This window comes from Stomoxys calcitrans, chromosome 3 (assembly GCF_963082655.1).
Source record: "Stomoxys calcitrans chromosome 3, idStoCalc2.1, whole genome shotgun sequence".
NCBI lineage: Eukaryota > Metazoa > Arthropoda > Insecta > Diptera > Muscidae > Stomoxys > Stomoxys calcitrans.
The window spans coordinates 193,642,937-193,665,850 of NC_081554.1; the positions used below are offsets into that span (position 1 = coordinate 193,642,937).

The following is a 22,914-nucleotide window of genomic DNA, read 5'->3' on the forward strand; positions in this document are numbered from 1 at the left end:
ATGCAATAAAAAGGTACAAAGGCAAAAGATCGCATCACTCGGAATACTTCCTCTCAACACTGTGCCTGTGCACTGTTCCGAACTAAGCTCCCAATACCTTTCTATCGAGTTGCGACAGAAGTAAGGCCTAGCGACAATTCTACCCCATCATCTCCCTGCTTTCGTTTCCTAGCAAAAAATACCAGTTCACTTTTTTTGGTTTTTTTTTCAAGCCAATTGTTCTTCGTCCATCCAGACAGTTTCCTTAACACTCCTCTTAGCTCCAGAGAGCAATACTGCCTCGGTACCCAGTGCCAATGTACTGACCTCGACCTAAGCTCGCAAGACCTTTATATCGAATATTGACATGAGTAGAGCCCAGACATTCGTTCTCTGTTTCTTTCCTTGAAGCTCTGTCGCCAACATAGAAAATTCCATGTTCCCGAAATTCGTTCAAGGCTTTCCGGACATATCCTGCTTTTCTTTAGATATCAACAATGTCGTGGTACTATGTACCATTGTACTGTCCTCGAACTAAGTCTCCAAAACCTTTCTACCTAGTTGCGACAGGCGTATAGCCTGGCACAGTCCCCTTTTAACCCTTTCTTTGTCATGCTGGGTCCAGTTCAGTTTCAGGTCAAGTACCACGTTCAGGCACTTGGCATCCGGAGAGATCGATGACTCTACCCCATCATCTCCCTGCTTTCGTTTCCTAGTAAAAAATACCAGCTCACTTTTTCTGGGGTTTATTTCAAGTCAATGGGTCTTCTCCCATCCATCTCCACAGCGTCGGTACCCTGTACCACTGTACTGATGCCGACCTTAGCTCACAAAATCTTCCTAGCGAATATTGACAGTCCTTCGTTTTCTGATTCTTCCTCGACGTTCCGACGTTCGTCGCCAACATCGAAAATTCCATGTTCCCGGAATTCGATCAAGGCATTCCGGACATCTCTGGTAACACTCCTTTTTTTCAGATATCAATACTGCCGCGGTACTCTGTACCAGTGTAATGTCTCCAAACTCAGCCCCTAAAATCTTTCTATCGAGTTGCGACATGAGTACAGCGCTTGCAGTCCCCATCTGACCCTTCCTTCGGCATGCTGTCTCCAGTTCAGATTCAGGTCAACTACCACGTTCAGGCATTTGGCATCTCCCTGCTTTCGTTTCCAGTCAATTTTTTCTTGGGTTTATTCTAACCGTGATGACAACATCATCCCTACAGGCAACGTCCTTCGCCATTTCCGCCTTGAAGGACCAGAAAATCCCATTGATAACCAAAATCCACAAATGGGGGAACAAACCCTTTCTTCCTCTCTATTCACGTTTTTCCACGCATTGACTCAAACCTCGCGTATCAACCGATTCTTAGTGCAAAAGCACCTTCTATAACCAAGATGGCCGCCAAAGTGAAGTCGCCTATCCCCGAATTTGTTTCCCTTTACGCAGCTTCCATTCGCGCTTTTGTAGAACCTCATCGTACTTTGTAAAAGCTTCTTCAAGTCCCCGTTCCAATACAGGCCGCAATCTCTTAACAGGGGATAAGGGGACAGTTTTCTTAATAGCTGCTCAACGTGGCAACTGCCAGCAGGTTCGCTACCGAAACAAAGTCCTTACCATTACGCGTGAATGCTTAAGGTCCAAACTTCGCGTCAGTGAAGGGTTATGAATGTCCCCGTTCCCATACAGGGTGCAATCTCTTAACAGGGGATAAGGGGACAGTTTTCTTTATAGCTGCTCAACGTGGCACCTGGTCTGTAGTGCTTGGGCAGGAGGGTCTGACTTCGGACCAAACTTCTCCAAACGTCTCCAGGGTCTTTAAGGCGAAAGGTGAGAAACTTATTGGTCTGTAGTGCTTGGGCAGAAGGGGCTGAATTCGGACCAAACTTCGCGTCAGTGAAGGGTTATGAATGTTTCTAATAAACGCTGAACGTCAAGTAGTCTTTGTCTCTTCAGGGTCTTTAAGGCGGAAGGTGAGAAACTTATTGGTCTGTAGTGCTTGGGCAGGAGGGGCTGACATCGGACCAAAATTTGTGCCAGTGCAGGGTTATGAATGTTTTTAATATACGCGTCAAGTAGTCTCTCCAGGGTCTTTAAGGTGGAAGGTGAGAAACTTATTGGTCTGTAGTGCTTGGGCCGGAGGGGCTGACTTCGGACCAAACTTCGCGTCAGTGAAGGGTTATGAATATTTCTAATAAACGCGTCAAGTAGTCTCTCCAGGGTCGTTAGGGCGAAAGGTGAGAAACTTTTTGGTCTGTAGTGCATGGGCAGGAGGGGCTGAATTTCCCATCTTTTCGGCATCCAGTCGGAGTGAGGTCCAGCTGATAGCAGTTTCTAAAAGTCACCTCAAGGAGCCGTATGGCACACTGTCCCGCCATCTGCAACAAAGTAGTCATCCGTTTCCTTCTTTGTGTAGGGTTCAAACGAATTCGTCGCCAGGACTTTCTTTCCTTTCGTTATCATGTCCCCAACCAGGAAAGCGTTCAGCGCTGTTTTGTATACGAGGGACGTCGAAGAGCATGGCCCTCGCTGCCGAATTAAAGTCCTTACCATTAGGCGTCAATGCCTAAGGTCCAAGTTTTGCGTCAGCGATTTCAGCGCAGCGGTTCCAGTTAGTCTTTCGGGGGTTCCTATAAGGTGTGTAGTTGCCCGAGGACAACTTCAGATCAACGAAGATATGGCTTTGGCCCGAAAGGGGAATCCTCTTTGGACCCCATCCAGTGTTTCTAGATATGGATAGAATTCCAACCTTACAACCGGAAACCTATTCGCAAGCTCTGAATCTAGCGAGGATAGTCAATAAGACACCACCAAATCCTCCACCAGACTAGTGAGGCCTTTGATAAGACCATGATTTGTTAAAATTTCTCCACAAACATTTCTCCACTCTTGGCTTCATTTTTCAATTTTTCCTTTATTACTTAGCCTTTTTTTAAGATTTTCTTTTTCCCAAAAAAAAAAAATTAACATTCATTATCCAACAAAATCTTACATAACTATTAAATATTAAATAATTGGAATAAATTTTGCTTCTTACAAATCTAATGAGCATAGGTGTGACATGGAGCGGTTCCCGCCGCTGTAAGTCCCGTATTTCGTGGTGCCATTTGATCATAGCCATAGTGCATTAAATAGGGTGACGATGAGGTCGCATTGTACTCGTATGCCGGATGGTTGGTACTTTGCGTCGTGGGGTGATGTCCGGCAGACGCTGCTGCAGAGTGTGAGGACGTTGTGCCCGCTGTGTCATAGTAATTCGTAATGGCGGCATAGTGTTGCTGGTTATTGGTTATGGGACCACTGCCACCTGTGGCATTGGAAAAATAGCTGGAATTATTGCTGTAATGATGGTGTGATGTTGGATTCCCTACATCATAGCTGTAGGCTGGGGTCGAGGAATGTTGGTGTTCCATATATTTTTCCTTTGATTTGTCCCTTTCCATTTTGGCAGGACGATGGTTTGCCGGTGAGGCATAGTAGCAATGCTCATAGGGATCACTGGGTGAGCGACCGCTGCAGATATCCGAATACACTGAACTATGATCTGTGCCGCTTAATTTGGGGGGCTTAATTTCCTGTGCCACTGCTGTGGAGTCCATGATGTGGGGGAAGTGCTTCAGTTCAGCGTAGTTTATAAATTCCGGTTCAGAGCCACTCATATCGGCGCCTGTTGCTGTTACCCTGGCATTGGAACATTTCAAGTCGGAGTAATTGATATATTCGGCAGGTTCTGTGGGAGTGGTTGTGTTATGATGATCATGGGAGGCTGGGTGTTGAGATGCTAGATGGTGTCTGGAGGAGCCATCATAATCGTAAGATCCTGCTGCCGCCATAGCCTGATTGTAATTTAGTGTCTCACAGTTGTTGTTGTAGCACAGGCTAGATGTCTCACTGGTATAAGTAGCTGCTGCCGCCACTGCATTTGAGGGGGGAGGTGCAGGTGGGGGATGATGATGGTGATGGTAGTGATGATACGAAGCCTTAGTGTCCTCCTGTGGCATACTATAATGGGGAGCATGGCTAGCAGTGGCTGGCGATGCTGTAGCACAGCCATGTTGTAATTCTGCTGAGGAGGACTTGGGTGAGGAATTTAATGAGGAAGGATTCGCTGACATAAGCGGAGCTGCCGGCGCATGGTAGATGGGATAGTTGTAGGTGATGTGCTGATGATTGACGGTTAACAGAGCGGTGGGAGCCTCACACTTGGGTTTAATCGTCTCCATGGCATTGTACACAGTGTGGGGATGGGTATAGCTTTGATGATGAGGAGGTGCCGCCAAGGAGTCGTAATGATTCAAAGGATTATTACCATACTGGAAGCCTCCAGCATTAGACAAGGGATCCATAACGCAGGTGCATTGAGTTCTAGGGGAACATTTTGTGCAAGCTGCAAAGGCAGATAAGGCAAAACCTTAAAATTTTCTTCTATTTTCCAAAGTTTCATTCCAACTTACCATTGAATTGATATATCTCCAGAGCTGTTGTATGTGTTATGGGTGCCGCTGTGCTTGTCTTGCTGGACCTCTTCAAGACTTTATTCAGGAAGCTACTATGGGCCTTCATTTGCCTGAGGCTACTAGCCAAACCATTTACCATTCCTGGCTTTTTACTGCCTCTTCCACCTCCAGCTGCGGTCGATGAATTCCTGGGCACTGCCGTTACCCTACCAAAAGCTCTCTTCGAGACACTAGAATTTTTTGGCTCTGGCTTCGGGTGGTCATGCACCCCTTTGGCCTGAAAGAATATCGCATTGGCTGAATGTCTCCAAAAATGTGTTACCGGATAACCACAATGGCCTCGACAGGGTTTAATTTCCAAACGACCACCACGACATGTTTTATTGGGGCAAGCTTTGCCCTCCTGTTTTCTTCTGGCCTTATCACAAATGGCTGGACGTAGATTGATTTTATTCCCATTGGGCAGTGTACAATTGAGCGAGCAAACCAGCACTCCCAGGCAGCTTTTCTTCAGGATGTTCACATTGTGATTGTTGGTGTTGCGCATGGCCCAACCTGAGATGTGTTTCTTGGCCTCCTCATTGTTGATGGGATAGATGAGGCGAACATGGCCATCGGTCCATTCACTAAATTCATCGAAATCTGTTTCGTTGACTTGTGGCACCACAGCATCATTGATATCCCAGTCCCGCTTAGATCTGTGGCTCATATTCATCTGTTGCTGTTTGCGTGAATTGAAACAGTAGGCATTTCTGGAAGAGAAGAAGGAGAGAGAGGGTCATGAATAAAATGTATAATTAAGACATTAAGAAAAAAGAAAAATATTGGTTTTTTAATATTGTTTTATTCTAAATTCCAACAGTTCCTAACTACTATGTTGACGCTTTGGTACCATTTTCCAAAGCAAAGGGTAGTTTCCTGAAGAAGAAGGTAGTTTGAGTTAGCTACACCTGAGGAAAGGGCGGTTTTAGTAAACTTTCTCTAAGAACAGGGTAGTTTTAGTAACCTTTCCCTTCTAAAAGACTAGTTTTAGTACCCTTTCACTAAGAAAAGGGTAGTTTTAGTACACCGTCCTTTAAGAAAGGTTAGTTTTAGTACCATGTCCTTTAAGAAAGGGTAATTTTAATACCTTTCTTTGAAGAAAGGGTAGTTTTAGTAGCCATTTTTTACAGAAAGGGTAGTTTTAGTAGTCTTTCCTTGCAGAAAGGGTAGTTTTAGTACCCTTTCTTTGTAAAATGGGTAGTTTTAGTACCCTTTCCTTGTAAAAAGGGTAGTTTTAGTACCCTTTCCTTGTAGAAAGGCTAGTTTTAGTACCCTTTCCATAAGGAGATCGTATTTTTAGTGTCCTTTCCATAAGTAAAGGGTAGTTGTAGTACCCTTTCCCAACGGAAGTGGCAGTTTTAGTACCCTTTCCCTGAGGAGAGTGTATTTTTAGTAACCTTTCTTTAAAGAAAGAGTAGTTTTCGTACCCTTTCCCTAAGAAAGGGTGGTTTTAAAACGCCTTCCCAAAGGAAAGGGTATTTTTAGTAGTTTGCCACGGATCGTGCCATCCTTCTTTGAGGATGGCACGATCCGCATTGTTTGGTTGCCGGGCCAGAGCAGAGCAACTGGGAAAGAGAATGCAAACAATTTGGCAGTGAAGGCTAGAGGGCTGCAGTCAATAAACTTGGTTAACCCGAAGCTCGACACAGTCCGAGTTAAAGGCGTTAGCGACGAATGCGCATGCAATCCTGTGGAATAGCGAAACGGTCGGTAGAACAGCGAAAATCCTTCGGGGAGATCCAGATCGTGAGAAGACACAGCTATTACTGAAAGAAAGTAAGAAGGAGGTCAGTATAGCTATCGGCATCATAACGGGACATATAGGACTACGAGCTCATGAGCTTATTTGGTGATAGCCCGGCTTTCGCGTCTAACAGATACCGGCACTTAAATGGGGACGCAATACTAGCCAGACATAACCCAACTTAGGGGCGTGGCATGGAAAATAATTAAGGATTTTGTAAGTAGCAGGGAATTCCTAACTTAAATTTTCTTTTTCAAAGTTACTCTTTTAGTATTAAGAGCACACAATAATCTGAGTACTGGCTTAGGTGTATGTCCATAGTGGCATGGGGCGAATTAATATCCGTACCCTCTTTTCAATATAACCTAACCTAATAACCTTTCTATAAAAAATAGGGTAGTTTAAGTACCTATTAGTACCATATCCCTGAGGAAAGGGTAGTTTAAGTACTCTTCCTAAATTCCCTTCCCTAAAGGTAAGTGTAGTTTTAGTACCCTTTCCCCAAGGAAAGGGTAGCTTAAATACATTTTCCCTAAATAAAGGGTAGCTTTTGTACCCTTTCCTTAAGAAAAGGGTAGTTTAGTACCCCTTCCCTGAGGAATGAGTAGCTTTTGTACCCTTTTCCTAAGGAAAGGGTAACTTTAGTACCCTTTCCCTACGGAAAGTGTGGCTTTACTGCCCTTTCTCTAAGAAAGGGGTGGTATCCTTTCCCTACGGAAAGGATAGTTTTAAAACCCTTCCCCAATGAGAGGGTAGTTTTAGTACTTTTTCCCTAAGAAAGTTTAGTTTTATTAGGAAAAGTGTAGGTTTAGTAACCAGTTCCTAGGGAAATGGTAGTTTTAGTACCCTTTCCCAAAGAGAGGGATAGTTTTAGTACCCGTTCCCTAGGCAAGGGGTAGTTTTAGTTCTCATTTCCTAAGGAAAGGGTAGTTTTAGTACCCTTTCGCTAAGGAAAAGGTAGTTTTACTACCCATTTCCTAAGGAAAGCGTAGTTTTAGTACCCTTTCCCTAAGGAACGGGTAGTTTTAGTACCCTTTTCCTATAGAAAGGGTTGTTTTAGTACCCTTTCCATAAGGAAGTTTAGTTTTATTACCTTTTTCTTAAGGAAAGGGTAGTTTTAGTACATTTTTGGTAGGGAAGGGGTAGTTTTAGTACCACAAGAAAAGGGCAGTTTTAGTACACTTTACCGAAGGAAATGGTAGATTTAGTAACCTGTCCCTAGGGAAATGATAGTTTTAGTACCCTTTCCCTAAGGAAATTTTAGTTTTAGTACCCGTCCCTAAGGACAGGGTAGTTTTAGTACACTATACCTAAGGAAAGCAGTTTTAGTACCCTTTACCTAAGGAAATGGTAGGTTTAGTAACCTGTCCATAGGGAAAGGTTAGTTTTAATACGCTTTCCCTAAGGAATGGTAGTTTTAGTACCCTTTCCCTAAGAAAATGGTAGGTTTAGTAACCTTTCCCTAGGAAAAGAGAAAGATTTAGTACCCTTTACTTAGGGAAAGGGTAGTTTTAGTAGCCTTTACCTAAGGAAAGAGTAGTTTTAGTACTCTTTACCTAAGGAAAGGGTAGATTTAGTATCCTTTCCCTAAGAAATTTGTAGTTAGTACCCTTTTCTTAGGGAGAGGGTAGTTTTAGTACCCCTTCTTTAGGGAAAGGTTAATTTTGATACCTTTGCCCTAAGAAAAGCGTAGTGTTTGTACCCTTTCCCTAAGGAAATGGTACTTTTAGTACCTTTACCTGAGTTTTAGTGCCCTTTTCCTAAGGAAAATGGATGGTTAAAACCCCCTTCCCCTAAGGAAAATATAGCTTAAGTACCCTTTTCCTTTGGAAAGGGTAGTTTTAGTACCCTTTTCCTAAGGAAGGTATAGTTTTTGTACCCTTTTATTAAGGAAATTGTACTTTTAGTACCCTATCCCTAAGGAAAGGGTAGTTTTGGCACACTTTTCCTAAGAAAGGGATGGTTTTAGTACTTGTTCCCTAAGCAAAGGGAGTTTTAGTACCCGTTTTCTAAGGAATGGGTAGTTTTAATACCATTTTCCCAAGGAAAGGGTAGTTTAAGTTCCCTTTTCCCTTATCAAAGGCTGGTTTCAGTATCCTTTTCCAAGAAAAGGTTTATTTTAGACCCCTTTGCCTAAGGAAAGGATAGTTTAAGTACTCTTTCCCTTAGGAAAGGGTAGGTTTTGTAACCTGTCCCTAGGTAAGAGGTAGTTTTAATACCCTTTTCTTAAGAAAGGGATAGTTTAAGTACCCGTTCCCTAAGAAAAGGGTAGTTTTAGTACCAATTTCCTAAGCAAGGGGTAGTTTTAATACACTTTTTCGAAGGAAAGGATAGTTTAAGTACCCTTTCCCTAGGCAAATTGTAGTTTAAGTACCCTTTCCCTAAGAAAAGTGTAGTTTTAGTACCCTTTCCCTAAGGAAAGGGTAGTTTTAAAGGTGAATTTTGGTACCTCTGTCCTAAGGAAAGGGTAGTTTTGGTACCCTTTTCCTAAGGAAGAATAGTTTAAGTACCCGATCCTTAAGCCAAGGGTAGTTTTAGTACCCATTTCCTAAGGAAGGGTTTATTTTATTACCCTTTTCCTACGGAAAGGGTGCTCTTAGTACCTTTTCCCAAAACAATAAACAAATATAGTGTCAAATAGAAATTATTGATGTTTTATTAAAATAAATTTAAAATTTTCATTAGACAAACATTTTTACAAATCGATTACCTTTGATATTTATATGACTTTTATGACTGCATTAAGTGTAAATTGATAGGCCTTTAAGTGGTATTTTTCTCTTCAAAAAATAATTTTGAATGTGTTGTTTTCCATATCTAAAAGAAATCGTATATGCCAACTTTCTAGACATGAAAAGCGAAAGACTTTCTTAATTTCTTCAATTTAAACAAAACGGCAATTAATGTGCAAATGTCTCTATAATTAGGAATTTAATATTTAAAATTGGAGTCATATGACATGGAGACATAAGAAAATTGAATTATCAAACAATTTTGAAATGAAGGAAAAACTTTTCAGAGAATATGGTGGGAAATATGAACTAAGAAACTTTTTCACCTGATGTTATCAGTCTTTTTGAAAAACTGCATTCTTGGGTTACTTTGTTTTTGGGGGCTTTTTCTAGCTACTTTTTATGACCTATTTGAAATAATATGAACTTTTTATGACCCCTGTTAGGAGTATTCAAATTTCTCTGTTGTTGGTTTTTTTTTTTGTATTGAAATGATAAGCGTTACAAAATTAAATGTTTTCTGCCTATTTGCCTATAAAAAAAGAAACAACTCAAAACAAAACGTTAGACATTTCACAGTTTGGCAGAGAGTGTGAAAAGATTATTGATGGCACACTTTTTGCCTCTATTTGTCTTGCTGAGCTCCATCAGAAGAAAACATCACACACAAAAAGAAAGAAGCACAAACGAATTCTGGCGTTTAGGCCATAATTAGCAATAAAAAAAAATAACGCCAGCGATGGATGGTGTGGAGGGCAGGTCCATGTTTAATGGCCAAACATCATAACTCCATAGAAATCGTTTTGAATTAATGATGATGAGTTTGTAATGGAACTGATTTTCAAGGCATAGCTTTACCCCTAAGCCCCACGGCCGAGACCCCACCACCGGTGACACCAAAATGTGTGGGGGGTCAATTGTTATAGTTTGCCCAGTTGATTCATCACCTTGCTCAGCTAGGTCAGAGGAATGTTTATGTGGCTTGTTGGATTTAAATTTTTGGAATGTTATGCCATAATTTCTCCCTCGCCTTATTCTTGACGCTGTTGTTCTTATTGTTGTGCAAGATAAAAAGTTATAAAAAATAGTTTTATTATGGATACTTGGAAGTCAGCAGGTTATGGCTTTATGTATGGACGGACGGACTGAAATCAAAGTGTGGTCCCTACGTATTTTTCTTCAAACTATAATCCAACCATATATTTTTTTGTTTTGGTTATTTTGATGGTTCAGACCTTAACAAGATCATCTTTAATCGTTTCTTTTCCTAATGACTCTCACACCAACAATCTTTGGGTTGTTTGCGGTGGTGTTGACCTATCTGTGATTGTGGCCTAGACCATTTGTTTAGTCCGTCCGTCCGTCCTTCCCTACCTTCTTAGCTGCTTGTGTGTCATTGTCTGTCTGTCCGTCCGCCCATCCCTTGTTGTTTACTGTGTCTTACTTGTCTTCTTATAGGGCTTGGGATGGCTTCCAGGGTTCTCTCTTCCTCCATTCATTTGCCATAGGTGGCGTTAAAATCGGTTTTGTTGTTGTTTTGTGGCTATTTTTAATTAATGTTTTTATTTTGTCAATATCTGGGAGGCTGTTAAGGTTGTTTGTGTCTTTTTGGACGAATGCCAGTCATGGCACTGTGAGACATTTAAATAGAGAAGAGCTAGAAAACAAATTTCAGCTAAGGAAAAGGATGGTTGTCACCAAATTACAGACAATTTATTATATGAAAATGAAAAGTTGACGATTTATGAAAAAAATTTAAAATCGACGAAATTATAAATTTTTTTGTTTTTTTCTAAAACAAAATTTTTAACTTTTTGAAAAAAAAAAATTTTTAAAACTTTTTTGAAAATGATAGCTAAAAACATTTTCATTAAAAAATTTTTTTAAAATTTTTCGTAAAATTTTTTTTTCTAATTTTTTCCTAAATGCATTCGTATGTATGTATATTGCATATAAATTTTGCGTAACGATGGCGCTGGAATGACGATATAAGGGCCAATTTGATTGCATTGAAAAATTGACAAAGTATGACGATGTGATGGAATGCAATAACGAGCATGATCAATAAGAACTTTAGCGCCATCTAATGGGGGATAACCAGCATTTGAATAGTAACGCCCTCTATTACATAAATTTTAGATAAAAATTAGAAATACATATATAAGAAAAAGTTTTATAGAAAGAAGAATTTTGTTCTATTGAATCGTTTGGCGTGAAAGAAGGCACAGCGGAAGAATTGGGTCAGTCAGACTCCAAAATGGGTAAATAAGGTAACTCCAATTGAAAAAGAGCAGCGAATCCTTAAGAAGTTGCAAGCAAACACCCCTGAGAATCATCGGTTAATTACGATATGCCTTATTCAGTTATAGGGAGAATAGTCAACGTACACCTTGTAGGTGAATGTAAAGATTATTTTCAACAATTGTCGGTATTTTTTGAGAAAACAGACCTAAAAGCTTTTAAGATCTCTCTTGGTCACTTCAAGCGAAAATAGACAAGTCAGCTGGTACCAATGGATTGCCAGCAGAATTATTTAAGACCGAAGGTAGTACTCCGATCAAGTGATCGCTTCAGATTGTCCGTATACTCTAACTAGAAGAAAGCATAATCTCTGTTCAAGTTTTCTCCAGTGTGGGGGAATTTAAAACAAGTAAAAGCGTGCTTAATTCGGCCGTGCCGAATCAATTCTGGAAATCCATGGATTCTGCTAAAATATGGGAGCAATATCTAGTTATAGACCAAATTGGACCGTACTTGGCCGAGATGTTAAGAGTAATAACAGAGTACTATATGCAAAATTTCAGCCAAATCGGATAAAAATCACGCCTTGCAAGGGCTCAAGAATTCAAATCGGGTGATCGGTTTATATGGGAGCTATATCATGTTCTTGACCGATTTGAACCGCACTTGGCACAGTTGTTGGAAGACAAAATGTACAAAATTTCAGCCAAATCGGATGAAAATTGCGGATACCAGGGGCTCAAGAAGTCAGATCGGGAGATCGGTTTATATGGGAGCTATATCAGGTTATAGACCGCATTTGGCCGTACTTAGCTCCGTTGTTGGGAGTCATAACAGAATACTTTGTGAAAATTTTCAGCCAAATCGGACAAAAATTGTTGGCTCAAGAAGTCAAATCGGGAGATCGGTTTTTATGGGAACTATATCAGGTTATAGACCGATTTGGACGGTACTTAACACAGTTATTAAAAGTCATAAGAGGGCACAATGTGTTTTAGCCAAATCGGATGAAAATTGTGGTTTCCAGGGTCTCAAGAAGTCAAATCGGGAGATCGGTTTCTATGTGAGGTATTTCCAAATCTGAACCGATATGGCCCATTTGCAATCCCCAATGACCCACATCAATATTAAGTATGTGTGTATGGTTCAAAACCGGATATAGCTCCCATATAAACCAATTACCGATCTTGGCTTCTTGAGCCGCTAGAGGGCGCAATTATTAGCCGATTTGGCTGAAATTTTGGACCAACTCTGTTCATAACCTGATATAGCTCAGATATAAACCGATTTCGGATCATGATTTCTTGTGCCGCTAGAGGACGCATTTATTATCTGATTTGGCTGAATATTTGCAGCAAGTGCTTTGGTTTGACCATCAACAACTGTGCCAAGTATGACCCAAATCGGTTCACAACCTGATATAACTCCAATATAAACCAATCTCCCGATAATATTTCTTGAGCCTCTAGAGGGAGCATATTTTATTCGATTTGGCTGAAATTTTGCATAACTATTGGGTTGCCCAAAAAGTAATTGCGGATTTTTCATATAGTCGGCGTTGACAAATTTTTTCACAGCTTGTGACTCTGTAATTGCATTCTTTCTTCTGTCAGTTATCAGCTGTTACTTTTAGCTTGCTTTAGAAAAAAAGTGTAAAAAAAGTATATTTGATTAAAGTCCATTTTAAGTTTTATTAAAAATGCATTTACTTTCTTTTAAAAAATCCGCAATTACTTTTTGGGCAACCCAATACTTCTTTTATGACATACATGTTAAATATGGACTGAATCAGTCCATAATCCGATATAGCTTCCATTTAAATAGATCTCCGAATTTTATTTCTTGAGCCTCTATAGGGCGCAATTCTTATCAGATTTGGCTGACATTTTTCACAATGGATTTTTACTTTGGCCTCCAAAAGTCTAACCAAGAATGGCCCAACCGGTTTATAACTTGGTATAGCTGAAATAGCATAGCAATTCTTATCCATTATAAGATTCGCACTGTTTTACTAGTTTTTGACTTTATTTTTTTACGTTAATGGGCGAACATGCAAATGCAAATTTTTACAAATTTTGCCCACGAACATTCCACTAAGGATTAGGGGCAAACTTCTCACATATCAATGAGTGCAATCCGATTCAAGTTTAAACTCAATGATAAGGGGCCTCCTTTTTATAGCCGAGTCCGAACGGCGTGCCGCAGTGCGACACCTCTTTATAGAGAAGTTTAAGATGGCATAGTACCTCACAAATGTCGCCAGCATTAGGAGGGGAAAACCACCGGTGAAAATGTTTTTTTTTTCTGATGGTCTCGCCAGGATTCGAACCCAGGCGGACATGCTAACCTCTGCGCTGCGGTGCTAACGTTAGAGTTAGGGAGACAAAAAGGCAATTGTCAACAACCTGTTTCCTACCAATTGGTTACAAAATATTATCAAGCGTATTGTGTAAGAAGTGGAAGTCTTAAGTAAATGAAATAAGTGGATGTTATAAGCGGTGCCTTAGACCTGGCAAATCCACCACTGACCAGTTATTCACTCTACGATAGATTCTGAATGCCGTCGATATACCCAGCTAACAAAATTTCCGATTTCGGTCCGACAATCGGATGAATCATCCGATATCGAATGAATCATCCGATATCGAATGAATCATCCGATATCGAATGAATCATCCGATATCGAATGAAATACATATAATATTGTCGGAACGACAGGGCTGAGGGAAATTTGATATTTTTACCTTCATATCGTACCGATGTCGGAACAAAATTCCAGGGAAATTCGGATGGTAAATTTTACGTCATACCGAATTCGTAGATGATTTCAGACCGATTTCTTACAAAATACAGACGATTTTGCCGACGAATCGGTTCGATTTCTTGACGAATTAGGACCGAATTCGTAGACGATTTCGGACCGATTTTCGACGAATGTCTTATAAAATGCGGACGGTATTACCGACGACTCGGTCCGATTTCTTGACGAATGTCTTACAACTGATCAAACAAAACATATCTTCGAAGCCAACAGTTAACAGCATCACACGCAATTTCAACAAAAAAAAGTAAGAGCGTGCTAAGTTCGGCCGGACCGAATCTTACATACCCTTCACCATGGAACGCATTTGTCGAGTTCAATGCGCGGTATCTCTTTTTAGGCAAACAAAGAATATTGAATAAGAACTGTTGTGCTATTGGAGCTATATCAAGTTATAGTCCGATTCGGAATGCTGAACATTGTAGAAGTCATTGTGTAATATCTAAGTTCATTCGAATAAGAATTGCGCCTTGTAGGGGCTCAAGAAGCAAAATCGGGAGATAGATTTATATGGGAGCTGTATCAAGCTATTGATCGATTTGGACCATATTAGACATGTATGTTGAAGGTCATCAGAGAAGCCGTTGTACAAAATATCTGCTAAAACGGATGAGAATTGCGCCCTATAGAGGCTCCAGAAGTCAAGATCCCAGATGGGTTTATGTGGCAGCTATATCAGGTTATGTGCCGATTTGCGCCATACTTACCACAGTTATTGGAAGTCATAACAAAACACCTTATTACCTCAACTTAAATTTCAGCAAAATTGGATAAGAATTGCGCGCTCTATTGGCTCAAGAAGTCGAGATCCAAGATCGGTTTATATGACAGCTATACCAGATTATAAATCTATTTGGCTATACCAGATTATAAACCGATTTGAATTATACTTGACACAATTATTGAAAGTGATGCCATAACACTACGTGCAAAATTTCAGTCAAATCGGACGAGCATTGCGCCCTCCAGAGGCTCAAGAAGTCAAGACCCAAGATCGGTTTATATAGCAGCTATTTCAAAACATAGACCTATTTGGCCTATTTACAATCCCAACCGACCTACACTAATAAAAAGTATAAGAAATCGTTACGATTTCGTTCTTAGATGTCGGGATAGAAAAATTAATTCCCTCTGACTTGTGCACGGAACGTATGTTCCGTCCGACTATGTGCAGACATGTCGGATGTCCGACAAAGTCGGATCATATTGTTAGCTGGGTAGTCTCTCTACAAAACACTGGTACTACCTGAAACTACTACAGCAGATTAGCGGCTGAAAAAGCAGGTGAGGCAATGTTTCTACTTCTCAAAAGTAAAATCCTTTCGTTAACGTGTCGTGTGTGTTAAATACAACACCTGGATAGCTTTTGTCATGTATTGTTCCCAACTCATAATGAATTTGTTTAAATCTACACCTAATTGAATCTTCCTCAGTGTTCTTAACCTTCTGTGTGATTTCTTAGGCCTAATAATGTTGTTGAATGTAATATTTCAACTTGTTTTCGTATCACAGTTTGTTTGTGTCTTTTTTGTTGTTTGTTATGTTTCTTAGGGGTTTATTTTGCTAATAACTACAACGACAATGTTGGCTGGTCAGCTCTCTGGGGTTAGTAGAGACATGGAGATAGAGAAAGAGAGCGAGATAGAGACTCAGAGATCATAGCCACCGATAGTGTCATAGTAAGCCGTTGATCTTCTAAACAAAACATAATAAGCTTGTCACCTACAGAAGATTAGCCTTTGTCCACTGTAAATGAAGGGTCCTTCTGCTATAATTTTTCCCAGCCCTTGAGAAGGTGTATATTGACGGTGGCAGGGGGGAGAATGGCTCTATGCATGGCTTTCTATGGCTAAGATGTTAAGCGAAGTATGCTATGATGATAATTTTTTTTATTGAAGATATGGCCTATAAGTTTTTTTTCATCTGTCTGTCCTCTATAATTTAAGGTTTTGACATCATAATGAGCCATCAATGAGTAAATTATGTTCTTGTGTCTTTTCTACTCCTCCTCCTCCTCCACTTCATGGAAATGTTTTCATGATAGAGTTAATAGTTTTATGGGCCCTTTCTTTTGTGAAAAGCAGCAGTAGGAGTGGGGGATACATTTCTTTGATTTGTAGATATTGTCCCATTCTGGCCAAAGTGTTAACTTGACCATGTGTGTGGTCTGTGGCGGCTTTGGGATATTATAAAGATAGTTTGTATAAATTTATTGAAAGGTCTTTATTATCTTCATTTGGGTGGGTTTAACATTGTCACTCACTCACTTTCTACTTTTTCATTCTTTTTGGGGGGGACAAAAAATGGGATATTCTCCTTCCACCTTAGTGAAGTGAGATAAAATTTATCTCATAATTAGCCAATGTTTCAAAAACCTCTATGAACTGAGTGGTGGCCCACCTCATCACAGACTCATCATTTAAATGTTGTCTTAGAAGAGTTGGTTGGAATAGAGTGATATGGTTCGGAGTTTGTTGGGTTTTTTGTATTTTTTTCTGTCAATTTCTAACTTCTGGTCCCTGATTGACTTGGACTTTGTGGTCATTTGTCTATTTGCCAAAAATCGGTCAGATCAAAGGTGTTAATGGGAATGTTTACTTAGCTTGAGGACAAATTTAATTTGCAGTTGCCAAACATAGAGCTCCGAGAAGAATATTTTGTTTGCAAATCAATATTGTTATGCATAACTAAGAAAAAACATCTTCTTTTAAGGTGAGTGAGTCTTTGAAATTGAACGAGACAGTTGAAAATTGATAAATGTATATGGTTTCATTTACTGTGGTCAGATCAAAGAGGAATTTAGGAGATGTTTTTTTTTATATTAAAGTTTGCATTGAAATTGAAAGTGGAAACCATAACATTTTCTATAAATTAAGTTGTTCAGGATTGATTTGATTCATAAAAGAGCTAGGAGTTTTTAGTAAAATCTTGGGGTCATTGGAATTCTGGAAATAATGTCCAGAGTCATTAGAATATCCTTGCTGCCAAATTTCGAGAAAATCGGTTAACAAATGACCATTTTATCGCAGTATTACTGCAAATCGGACGAACATATATATGGGAGCTATATCCAAATCTGAACCGATTTTTTCCAATTTCAATAGGTTTGGCCCCAAGCCGAAAAACACGCCCATACCAAATTTGAAGACGATCGGATGAAACTTGCGACCTGTAGTTTGTACACAAATTAACATGGACAGACAGACAGACAGACGGACATAGCTAAATCGAATCAGAAAGTGATTCTGAGTCGACGATATGCGAACGAGACATGTCGAACGATAAATCTGAGGAATACAACTTTTATTCAGTAGCCTAATAGGATTTTGAGCAAGCCGCTGACAGAATAACCTTTGCTTCCTTCATTAATACCAAGTAACGGGACCTTCTATGTATAGAGTTCGTACATCCAGATGATCCTTAGTTCGTTTGCAGGGGTCTTTAATATAAGGGGGTTCGTTTTATCGTTTTATGATTTCTTTGGAGTAAAGGCTGGTATTATATTCGCTTTTCGCAATATTTTTCGCCGATTACTTTTTTTAGATATAGTTTTTCAAGCAAGAAAACTAGCTGATTTCATTAAGTAGGACATTCCCTCAATATTAATGGTAAAATTTTAATAAAATTGTAACTTTATCACTGCTATTTTCGTAATGTTTCAAAAAAGTAATAATGAAAGCGTTCTATAATCTCTTACGAGATTTTTGCGGTTTGTTAGGGTCAATATGTTTCAAAATGCAAATAAACAAGTTTATTTCATCGGACGGGCCGAATCTTGGGAACTCTCCACCGTGGATTCTGCTAAAATATAGGAACTATATCTAGTTATAGACCGAATTGGACGTACGTGGCGCATTTGTGGAAATTCAAATAAATTTCAGCCAAATCCGATGAAAATTGGGGCTTCTAGAGGCTCAGGAAGTCAAACCGGGAGATCGGTTTATATGGGAGCTATATCACTTTATAGACCGATTGACACAGTTGTTGAAAGTCGTAACAGAACACTATCTGAAAAATTTCAGCTATATCGGACAAAAACTGCGGCTTTCAGAGACTCAAGAAATGAAATCGGGAAATCGGTTTATATGGGAGCTATATCTAAATCTGAACCGATATGACCCATTTACAATCCCCAAAGACCTACATCAATTGAAAGTATATGTGCAAAATTTTAAGCGCTATCATGATTTCGTTAGACGGACGGACATGGCTAGATTGACTCAGAATGTTATGGGGTCATAGTCGAATATTTCGTGATACGTATACCCCTATCCTATGGTGGTGGGTATAAAAACGTGAAAATTTCGGCCGTGTCGAACATTGGATACCCACCACCATGTATATATTTGCAACTTTTGCCCATGAACATTCCACTAAAAAACAGGGGCAAACTTCTCACATATGAAGTCCGATTGAAGTTTAAGCTCAATGATAAGGGGCCTCATTTTTATAGCCGAGTCCGAATGGCGCGCCGCAGTGCGACACCTCTTGGAGAGAAGTTTTACATGGCATAGTACCTCACAAATGTTGCCAGCATTAGGAGGAAGAAACCACTGCTGAAAATTTTTTCTGATGGTCTCGCCAGGATTTGAACCCAGCCGTTCAGCGTCATAGGCGGACATGCTAATCTCTGCGCTACGGTATATATTAATCATCCTATATTTTTATAACTCCACTTCCATATCCATAGTTATATCTAAATAGGGGCTCTTCTGAATCAGAATCTTATACAATAATAAATCTGCATTTTATGGGTTTCAACCCCTTAATCGGCCGATGAGTCTATATAACAGCTTTATCTGAATATAGTCCGATCTGAACCATATTCAAGTCGGATTTCGGGAGGCTTTAAATAACTCACTGATCCAAATTTCAGCGAAATCGGGTAATAAATAAACCTTTTATGGGAGTCAGACCCTAAATCGGCAGATCGGTCGATATGGCGCAAAATTTCATCGAAGTCGGGTAATAAATGCTGCTTTTGGGGCCCAAGGCTTAAAACCCGGAGATTGTGCCAAACTTTAGACAAATTGGGTAATAAAAACTCCTTTTATGGGCCCAAAAGCCTAAATCGGGAGATCAATCTATAGGGCAGCTATATCCAAATATAACCCGATCCTGACCATACTCAGTACGAATGTCGAGGAGCCTTTCGCAAAACATTGTGCCAAATTTAAGCGACAAAATGTATATACCCTCATCCTTCGGTGGTGGGTGGTGGTGTAAACCCGGGCAAACGGAGAGAGTTCATAACCACAACTTGGGAAAGACAGCAATTTAATCTACCTCTGCACCGCCATGAACGAAACGAATACTCCAGTTAAAAGTGTGCTACGTTCTGCCTGGCCTAATCTTATATACCCTCCACCATGGATCGCATTTGTCGAGTTCTTTTCCCGGTATCTCTTTTTAGGCAAACAAAGGATAAAAGAAAATAATTGTTATGCTATTGGAGCTATACCAAGTTATGGTCCGATTCGGACCATTATTGAAATGAATGTTGGAGACCATAGTAGAAGTCGTTGTGTAAAATTTCATCCAAATCGAATATGAATTGCGCCCTTTAGAAGCTCAAGAACTAAAATAGGGAGATCAGTTAATAGGGAGTTATATCAGGCTATATAAAGTTTCAGACCATATTTAGCACGTATGTTAAAGGTCATATGAGAGGCCGTTGTACAAAATTTCAGCCAAATCGGATAATAATTACGCCCTCTAGAGGCTCAAGAAGTCAATATCCCAGATCGGTTTATATAGCAGCTATATCTAGTTATAAACCGATTTGAACCATACTTATGGAATAATTTTAACTATATTTGGCATAGTTGTTGGAAGTTTTAACAAAATACGTCTGACAAAATTTCAGCCAAATCGGATAAGAACTGCACCCTTTTGTGCCTCAAGAAGTCAAGATTCAGCTATATCAGGTTATGGACCGATTTGAACCATACTTAGCACAGTTGTTGAAGTCATAATGAAACACGTCATGCACAATTTCAGCCATATCGGATAGGAATTGCGCCCTGAAAACATGGACCGATATGGCTCATTTACAATCCCAACCGACCTACACTAATGAGAAGTATTTGTACAAAGTTTCAACGTCATGACGATCAAGAATGTATTTACTTTATGGGGTCTTAGACGAATATTTCGAGGAGTTACAAACAGAATGACGAAATTAGTATAGCCCTATCCTATAGTGAAGTGTATAACAAAGAATAACCTAAAATGTTACTTTGGATTTAATAGCCCTTTTTCATGACGGAAATATTACACCGAACGACAAATTGATACCAACGTCAATGATTAATTTTGGTTATACCAAAACAATACCATATGGTATGGACGATGTAAAGCATTATAAATATCAGACGGTATTGTTTTGGTATTAATTCACGGTATTAATTAACTATCAATCATCTTTTCTTTCGGTGTACACATTTCTAAACTTTGATACTAACCGTGTAGATATAGGGTTTCAAAGTAGGGTTTCAAATAGCGAGGTAGTACATGGAGTGTTTGAGAAATAGATTATGAGTAAAGTTTATAGACCAAACTGCGTTAATGGAGAATATCTGCTTAGGATTCAAGAGCTGTATGTTGACGTATCAGAATACAACAATTGCTTTAGCTAGCTCTTTTTTGGGGGATTGAATGGGAATTCCCAGCTAAAAAGTCATTGGAAAAATAACCTGATGGTAAAAGCAGAAAGGGAAGACCAAAACTCCAATGGAAATGTTGAGGAAAACATAAGGAAACTTGTTATCAGAAATTGGACAAGGAAGGAACAAACTGCATTGATGGAGAACATCGGCTTCTTAGGATTCACGAGCTGTATGTTGACGTTTAACGTATCAGAATACAGCGATTACTTTAGCTAGATCTTTTTTTTTTGGGAATAAAAAGGAAGTCCCAGCTAAAAGGTAATTGGAAGGAGAACCTAGTGGTAAACGCAGAAAGGGAAGACCAAAACTTCAATGTAAATGTTAAGGAAGATATTAGGAAACTTGTTTTCAGAAATTGGACAAGGAAAGAAATTTATTCCGAATTTATAGAACAAACTGAATTGGTGGAGAACATCGGCTTCTTAGGAACCACGACCTGTATGATTACATTTAATGTATCACAATACAACGCTTAGGTTAGCTAGGCCCTATTTTTGGAAATGAATGGGAAGTCCCAGCTAAAAGGCATTTACCTGATGGTAAATGCAGAAAGGAAACACCAAAACTCCAATGTAAATGTTAAAAAGACATTAGGAAACTTATTGGACAAGGAATGAAATCTATTCCGCGTTCATCAAATGGATAACGCGGTCTTCGAAAGTCAACTTAGTATGCAACTATGGTCCAAGTCAATTAATAAGCTGGTACAAAGCGGTCTTTCAACGTGACTTTCGAGCATCTGTAGTTTTTATACGAAGTTGATGGATTGTTTTATACGGATTTGTTATTACTACCTCAAACTCTGTGCTTTTTGTTTAGGCCGGACTTCAAAAAGGGATCCATGGTGCATAATACTTGGCCCAATAGGATTTTCATGTATTGTTACATTAAAGTAAGGACTAAAGAGAGCAATCAGGATTGGAAATCAATCATGGTCAATAGCTCAAAATATAGTTTGAAATCCTTTTCGAAGTCAGAATTAAGGTCTTTGGGCTGAGGAATAGGGATTAATCATTGTACATCTCGGGACATTGTTAAAAGGTATAACTTTAGTTATTTACTCAGGCAAACAAAGCCTAAATTGGTTAGAAGTAAGTGTCGAAGTCTATAGAAGTGTTGTAAATCGAATTCCTCTTACCTACAGCCGATCAAATTTCCGATTAGTTATAAAAAGTAGATTTTTTTTTTTAAATTTTTACGACATGTTGAGTTCTACAGCAGTTGCAGTGAAAGATATTCGATTAAATTTAAACTTACAATATAACCATATTCCAAGGGAAGGTATCTTGAGATCAGAAAGCAGCTATCAATTAGTTGATTGAGTGTGTGTTGCTGGTTGGGTATTCCTTTATATCCAAAGTGGGGTGATTTTTGCTTAATTAAAAAAATTGTTATGCACTTCCATGTAATCGCTGTTTTAAGTGTTACACATTCTTTTGATAAGTCGGCTACATGTTAAAACATAATAAGCGATTTTTTTATTATGTTATTGTACTGGTTTTTATTATTTGCTTTAGAACTTACAACTAACAATCAAACGTTAATAATTAATTAATAAAATTACAATAGTTAAAAGACACACACACACGCACACATACAATAGGCTTAGTTTTTCTTATATTGCTATTGTGTTATTGTTAAGAGGCTGGCTGATGCATGAGAATTCCGTTTTGCCGTCGCCCGTTTTAAAATTGGCCAAATAGCACATTCGAGGTACTTTTTGGGGGTAAACAAAGAGATTCACGACGAATATGACGAGTACGACTACAACAACGACGACGACGACGACGGTAGTGTTGCTAAATGATGCTGTTGATGATGCGTTACTAAACAATCATCCGTTGTTAGGGGCTTTGCACGGGTTAAACACTGAAGCGGCTTTTAGACAACTAACCGGCATGAACCCCATGAACGACTTAACGGTTACTCGAACACGATCCCCTTTTGCAGACATAGCCATAGCACTTCATAACGATATTGTTTTCACCAAACAATCAGACAAAGACTCCACCTACAAAAACAAATAAAACAACAATAAAAACTCAAATGAATGGCACACACTTGCAGATGTACTATATGTATATGGGAACTTCACAGAAAACCAACAAACATCCAATCATCTATCTGTACACGACCGACCCTTCATCCATCTATCCATCCATACATACGTCTAAGGAGAAAGAGGAATAAATGCGCCAAAGTTGCTTAACACCCGCATAAATGCCACTTA

At 39.4% G+C, this 22,914-nt stretch overlaps 1 protein-coding gene across 1 annotated transcript; it reads right to left on the minus strand.

Moving 5' to 3' along the window:
- Window positions 1-3,020: 3,020 nt before the first annotated feature.
- Window positions 3,021-22,031, minus strand: LOC106082591 (transcription factor glial cells missing 2). Its single transcript, XM_013245598.2, has 3 exons — window positions 21,942-22,031; window positions 4,434-5,188; window positions 3,021-4,366 (listed from the first exon to the last, which is right to left on the minus strand). Exons 1-3 carry the CDS (start codon window positions 21,950-21,952, stop codon window positions 3,021-3,023), a joined length of 2,112 nt encoding a protein of 703 aa, XP_013101052.2. The 5' UTR covers window positions 21,953-22,031.
- Window positions 22,032-22,914: the final 883 nt, after the last annotated feature.

Bases quoted from the DNA above. Each gene is read 5' to 3' on its own strand.
- LOC106082591 (XM_013245598.2), bottom strand. The intron at 4,367-4,433 runs GTAAGTTGGAAT...CTGCCTTTGCAG, and splicing joins GGAGATATATCAATTCAATG to CTTGCACAAAATGTTCCCCT.